This window comes from Prionailurus bengalensis, unplaced genomic scaffold (genome assembly GCF_016509475.1).
Source record: "Prionailurus bengalensis isolate Pbe53 unplaced genomic scaffold, Fcat_Pben_1.1_paternal_pri Un_scaffold_61, whole genome shotgun sequence".
NCBI lineage: Eukaryota > Metazoa > Chordata > Mammalia > Carnivora > Felidae > Prionailurus > Prionailurus bengalensis.
This window is the reverse complement of record NW_025091162.1, coordinates 119769-127160: the sequence shown is the minus strand read 5'-3', so window position 1 is coordinate 127160 and position 7392 is coordinate 119769. Positions and strand designations below refer to the sequence as shown.

Below are 7392 nucleotides of genomic sequence, written 5' to 3'. Positions count from 1 at the left end.
AAGAGATGAAGAAGGGCATTATATAACAATTACAGGGTCTCTCCATCAGGAAGAGCTAACAATTATAAATGGCCATGCACTGAAGACGGGAGCCCTCAAATAAATAAAACAATTCATCACAAACATAAGCAAACTTATATTTTTTTAACTTTATTTATTTTTGAGACAGAGAGAGAAAGAGCATGAATGGGGGAGGGTCAGAGAGAGAGGGAGACACAGAAACCAAAACAGGCTCCAGGCTCTGAGTGGTCAGCACAGAACCCGATGCGGAGCTTGAACTCACAGACCGCGAGATCATGACCTGAGCTGAAGTCGGACGCTTAACCAACTGAGCTACCCAAGCGCCCCAAGCAACCTTATTGATAACAATGTGGCAATTGCAGGGGACTTTATTACCCCCCTTACAATAATGGATAGATCATCTAGACACAGGATCAATAAAGAAACAAGGGCACTGAATGACACATTAGATCAGATGGACTCAACAAATATATTTAGAACTCTACATCCCAAAACAACAGAATATACTTTCTGCTCAACTGCACATGGATCATTCTCCAAGATCACACACTGGGTCACAAAATGGCCCTTCATAAGTATAAAAGAATTCAGATCATACCATGCATACTTTCAGACTATAATGCTATGAAGCTTGAAATCCACCACAGGAAAAGGTCTGGAAAACCTCCAAAAGCATGGAGGTTAAAGATCACCCTACTAAAGAATGAGTGGGTCAAGCAGGCAATTAGAGAAGTAATTTAAAAATATATGGAAGCAAATGAAAATGAAAATGCAACAATCCAAACGCTTTGGGATGCAGCAAAGGCAGTCTTGAGAGGAAAATACATTGCAATCCAGGCCTATCTCCAGAAACAAGAAAAATCCGAAATACAAAATCTAACAGCACACCTAAGGGAAATAGAAGCAGAACAGCAAAGACACCCCAAACCCAGCAGAAGAAGAGAAATAATAAAGATCAGAACATAAATAAACCATACAGAATCTAAAAGAACTGTAGAGCAGATCAATGAAACCAAGAGTTGGTTTTTTTTGAAAAAATAAACAAAATTGATAAGCCTCTAGCCAGGATTCTCAAAAAGAAAAGGGAGATGGCCCAAATAGATACAATCATAAATGAAAGTGGAATTATGACAACCAATCCCTCAGGAATACAAGCAATTATCAGGGAATACTATGAAAAATTATATGCCAACAAACTGGACAACCTGGAAGAAATGGACAAATCCTAAGCACTCACACACTTCCAAAACTCAAAGGGAAGAAATAGAACATTTAACAGACCCATAACCAGCGAAGAAATTGTATCACTTATCAAAAATCTCCCAACAAATAAGAGTCCAGGAGGCGATGGCTTCCCAGGGGAATTCTACCAGACATTTAAAGCAGAGATAATACCTATCCTTCTCAAGCAATTCCAAAAAATAGAAAGGGAAGGAAAACTTCCAGACTCATTCTATGAAGCCAGCATTACTTGGATTCCTAAACCAGACAGAGACACAACAAAAAAGAGAACTACAGGCCAATATCCCTGATGAATATGGATGCAGAAATTGTCAACAAGATACTAGCCAATCGAATTCAACAGCATATAAAAAGAATTATACACTAGGATCAAGTGGGATTCATTCCTGGGCCGCAGGGCTGGTTCAACATTCTCAAATCAATCAATGGGATACATCACATTAATAAAAGAAAAAATAAGAACCATATGATCCTGTCAATCGATGCAGAAAAAAGCATTTGACAAAATTCAGCATCCTTTCCTAACAAAAACCCTCGAGAATGTCGGATAGAAGGAACGTACCCTAAACATCATAAAAGCCATTTATGAAAAGCCCACAGCTAATATCATCCTCAATGGGGAAAAACTGAGAGCTTTCTCTCTGAGATCAGGAACATGACAGGGATGTCCACTCTCACTGCTGTTGTTTAACATAGTGTTGGAAGTGCTAGCATCAGCAATCAGACAACAAAAGGAAATCAAAGGCATCAAAACTGGCAAAGATGAAGTAAAGCTTTCACTTTTTGCAGATGACATGATATTATACATGCAAAATCCGATAGGCTCCACCAAAAGTCTGCTAGAAGTGATACAGGAATTCAAGACACTCGCAGGATACAAAATCAATGTACAGAAATCAGTTGCATTGTCAGACACTAATAATGAAGCAACAGAAAGACAAAGAAAGAAACTGATCCCCTTCACAATTGCACCAAGAAGCATAAAATACCTAGGAATAAACTTAACCAAAGATGTAAAAGATCTGTATGCTGAAAACTATAGAAAGCTTATGAAGGAAATTGAAGAAGATACAAAGAAATGGAAAAACATTCCATGCTCAGGGACTGGAAGAATAAATATTGTTAAATGTCAATACTACCCAAAGCTATCTACACATTGAATGCAATCCCAATCAAAATTGCACAAACATTCTTCTCAAAGCTAGAACAAGCAATCCTATAATTTGTATGGAACCACAAAAGGCCCCGAATAGCCAAAGTAATTGTGAAGAAGAAGACCAAAGCGGGAGACATCACAATCCCAGACTTTAGCCTCTACTACAAAGCTGTAATCATGCAGACAGCATGGTATTGGCACAAAAACAGACACTTAGACCAATGGAATAGAATAGAAACCCCAGAATTAGACCCACAAAACTATGGCCAACTGATCTTTGACAAAGCAGGAAAGAATATCCACTGGAAAAAAGACAGTCTCTTTAACAAATGCTGGGAGAACTGGACAGCAAAGTGCAGAAGGAGGAAACTAGACCACTTTCTTACACCATTCACAAAAACAAACTCAAAATGGATAAAGGACCTGAATGTGAGACAGGAAACCATCAAAACCCTAGAGGAGAAAGCAGGAAAAAGCCTCTCTGACCTCAGCCGCAGCAATTTCTTACTTGACACATCCCCAAGGCAAGGGAATTAAAGGCAAAAATGAACTATTGGGACCTTATCAACATAAAAAACTTCTGCACAGCAAAGGAAACAATCAACAAAACTAAAAGGCAACCAATGGAATGGGAAAAGATATTTGCAAATGACATATCGAACAAAGGGCTAGTATCCAAAATCTATAAACAGCTCACCAAACTCCACACCCAAAAAACAAATAACCCAGTGAAGAAATGGGCAGAAAACATGAATAGACACTTCTCTAAAGAAGACATCCAGATGGCCAACAGGCACATGGAAAGATGCTCAACGTCGCTCCTCATCAGGGAAATGCAAATCAAAACCACACTGAGATACCACCTCACGCCAGTCAGGGTGGCTAAAATGAACCCATCAGGAGACTATAGATGCTGGAGAGGATGTGGAGAAACAGGAACCCTCTTGCACTGTTGGTGGGAATGAAAACTGGTGCAGTCACTCTGGAAAACATTGTGGGGGTTCCTCAAAAAATTAAAGATAGATCGACCCTATGACCCTGCAATAACACTGCTAGGAATTTACCCAAGGGATACAGGAGTGCTGATGCTTAGGGGCACTTGTACCCCAATGTTTATAGCAGCACGTTCAACAATAGCCAAATCATGGGAAGAGCCTAAATGTCCATCAACTGATGGATGGATAAAGAAATTGTGGTTTATATACGCAATGGAATATGATGTGGCAATGAGAAAGAATGAATTACGGCCTTTTGTAGCAATGTGGATGGAACTGGAGAGTGTTATGCTAAGTGAAATAAGTCATGCAGAGAAGGATACATACCATATGTTTTTATTCTTAGGTGGATCCTGAGAAACTTAACAGAGGACCATGCGGGAGGGGAAGAAAAAAAAAGAGGTTAGAGAGGGAGGGAGTCAAAACATAAGAGACTCTTAAAAACTGAGAGCAAGCTGAGGGTTGATGGGGGTGGGAGGGAGGGTAGGGTGGTTGATGGGTATTCAGTAGGGCACCTGTTGTGATGGGCATGGATGTTGTATGGAAACCAATTTGACCATAAATTTCATATTTAAAAAAAATTAAAAAATACATAAAATAATATTTGACATGTAAAAAAAAAAGTCATTTGAGGCTGAAATCTTTAAGGGCAGAATGACTTTTCCTGGGGCTTCTGCCTGCCTCAGTAGGTTAACTGTCCGACATTCCCTCAGGTCACACTCACTGTTCATGACTTTGAGCCCCGCTTCAGGTTCTGTGTTGACAGCTCAGAGCCTGGAACCGGCTTCAGATTCTGTGTCTCCCTCTCTCTGCCCCTCCCTTGTTCATGCTTTCCCTCTCTCTCTGTCTCTCTCTCAAAAAATAAATAAACATTAACAAATTCTTTTAAAAATGAATGACCTCTTACATCCTGGAGTGATTCCTAAAGTAAACCCTTCTTTAATGACCCTATGTTTTTCCTGCAATGCACCCCACATTACTGTAACAACAGACAGGAGATGACGGTATAGGTTCATGAACTGATTAGTGGAAGGGGAGGAAGGAAAAAGGTAAGAGTGAATTTGGGAAAAGAAATGACCTTAGACCTGGAGATATAACATGGCATTAATGAATAGAGAAAGAACACTCAGGAGGGACACTGGCAAAGAGTGTTCCAAGTGTAGGAAAAACAGGAGAGTTCATTTCTGATTCTTTTTTTTAACTTTTTTTTAATGTTTATTTATTTATTTTTGAGAGAGAGAAAGAGAGAGCAGGGGAGGGTCAGAGAGAGAGAGAGACAGAATCCCAGGCAGGCTCCATGATGTCAGCACAGAGCTTGATGTGGGGCTTGAACCCATGAACCATGAGATCATGACCTGAGCCAAAACCAAGAGTTGGACGCTTAACCAACTGAGCCACCCAGGAGCCCCTTCTGACTCTTAATAGTAAGCTTTGTGTCTTTCAGAGGCAGAGTCACAGTGGCATTGGAATCAGGCAGACAGTGATCTGACTCCCTGTAACCAGGACTCTGGGAAGTGGGGACACTCAGCAATGACACAGAGGTGACTGAGGGAGCCTGAGAGCAGGAGCAGCCCCATATGGACTGTGTGGAAAAAAGGAGTGGTTCCTGTACTGGCCCCTGAGTCTGTTCCTCACCCAACAGAGTGAGAGCAAAAGAAAAGATCTCAGGTCCATGGCGGTCTGGAAATGGTCACCATTAAGATTTCTGGAAAACTTTTACCTTCTAAAAACCTTTGGGAATAGGAGGCCATCAGAGTAGGAATATGTTTTCTGCTTTCTACTTCTCATGGGACTGTTTGCATTGCAGGTCAGAACCTCATGCCTCTGAGGGTGTGTTGGGCTGGAGTTGATCTGATGCAGGGGCATGAGAATGGTCTGGGGGCTGAGCTGGAGTTTTATGAGACATAAAGACCCTGGCCTGTGTCCCCTGTGCAGATTGTCCATAGTCCATGCTCCGACCTGAACAACACGGAGGATGGAGGGAAGAGGATACAGGTGGCTGGGACTTCTTTGGCGAAGCTTCCATCATTTTCTTCTACCTGGACCCCAAATCTCCCAACTACACGGTTAGTCAGTGAGTCCAGGTCCCACCAGCCAGTCACTGTGTTACCCAAAGCAATAGGTGTCCCTTCCCTGGTTGCCATGATGGTGTCAGGGCAGAGGGTGGGGTGGTTTGAACCAGTTATCCTCAAATCTGGGGTTTCTTACCAGTGGGTCCGTAAGGGCCAGTCTCTGTCATCCAGACGTTATGTTGTGTGGACATTACCTGGGACTGCAGACACATTTTCCCCATGTGGGAAGTCAGTGTGAGACACAGTACATTTGGCTTATGTGTCCTCTTTCTTGCCCAAGATGGTGTCAGCTCTGTGAGCATGGGGACCCTCCCTGTCATTTCTGTACTGTGATCTGAGCCCCAAGCCCACATAGGTCATGTAGTGAGGGTTCTCTCAATGCCACGCATGTAGAGCATGTGGACGGTTGACTATCCTCAGTCAGGCACAGCTACGCTCTGTGTCGCTGGTTCTGTCCTGGTGCTTTGATATGGACTGAACTGTATCCCCGGAGATTCCTATATGAAACCCACACTGTGACTTCATAGACTTTATAGAAGAGGTACACAGCATGGGTGAGCACACATGGAAATGCCACGTGAGGACCCGGGACGAAAGTAACCACTTGCAAGACAAGGAGAGAGACCTCAGGGGACATCAAACTTGCCACCACCTTGAACTTGGACATTTAGCCTCCAAAACTGTGAGAAAATAAATATGTTTTGATTTGCTCACCCAGTGGGTGGTATTATGTTATGGCAGCCCCAGCGGGCAGGCACAATCCTCAAGGACTCTGTCCCCAGGGCAACCGGCCCCAGCATCCAGGAATTTCTGCTCAGTTTGCATAAAACAGAAAATGTGCTCCTACAGGGACAGGGTTTGGTGTCTGAATTGAGAGGACAAGGACACATACTCAAGAGAAAGTTCACTGGTTTGGGTTTCAGACCTCCGTTTTAGGGAAGCAGCTGTGTTGGCAGAAGGTGGGAGCTGCACAAGGAAAGCGCATCAGTGTGGGGACAGCAGGTTTTTGTCTCACTTCCCCACGGGCCTGGAGCTCTGTGTGAGCTCTCAGACTATCATCCCATGCTGAGCAGTAATAATCAGCCTCGTCCTCAGCCTGGAGCCCAGTGATAGTCAGGGTGCCTCTGCTGCCAGACTTGGAGCCAGAGAATCGTTCAGGAAACCCCGAGGGTCTGCTATCATTCCAAAAGATTATGGTTTTGGGGGTTGTGCCTGGGAGTTGTTGGTACCAGCTCACATAATTGCTACCGATGTTGGAACTGCTTCCAGTGCAGGAGATGGTGACCCTCTGGCCCAAGGAGCCTGACACCGCGGATGGCTGAGTCAGTACAGACTGGGCCCAGGACCCTGGAAAATGGAGAGACACAGACAGGGTGAAGCTGGGGTCTGGACACAAGAGGGTGGAAGCAGGGCCCACGTGTCCTCCCAGAGCCCCTTCCCCTGTCCCCACATCCAATCACCTGTGCAGTGAGCGAGGAGGATGAGAAGGACCGGAGACCAAGCCATGGTGGAGACCATCACCGATCCTGTCTTCTGTGCCCCACAGCTGAGCAGACCTCCCCTAATCTGTCCCTTTTCATCCACTGAGACAGGGTGGGCCTGTCCATGCAAATGATACCCCATCTCTCTGACCCCTCACTGAACCCGAGTCAGGTGCCTCCGCCCGTGGATGTCAGGGGGTGGGCAGAGAACTGGCTGTGTGGGGCCAGGCTGTGCAGAAGTCACAGTTATGAGGCTCGGGCAGAAGGTACAAGCAGTGCAGGTGGCAGGTCTCAGGTCTCATCACCCCTGAACCCTCAGAAATGGGCCCTGTGAGCCCCCTTGTGTCCAGACTCAGAAACATCATTGTGCAAAATGGTAACCAGAGCCCATAAAAGGAGCTCCTGTCCCCCATTGCTTTGTCCAC

At 44.4% G+C, this 7392-nt stretch overlaps 1 gene segment (V, D, J or C); it reads right to left on the bottom strand.

The window, feature by feature from the left end:
* Positions 1–6378: 6378 nt before the first annotated feature.
* Positions 6379–7086, bottom strand: LOC122478417. The segment is given in 2 exon segments: positions 6379–6833; positions 6947–7086. Coding segments are annotated over 2 exon segments (486 nt in total).
* Between the last annotated feature and the right edge of the window lie 306 nt (positions 7087–7392).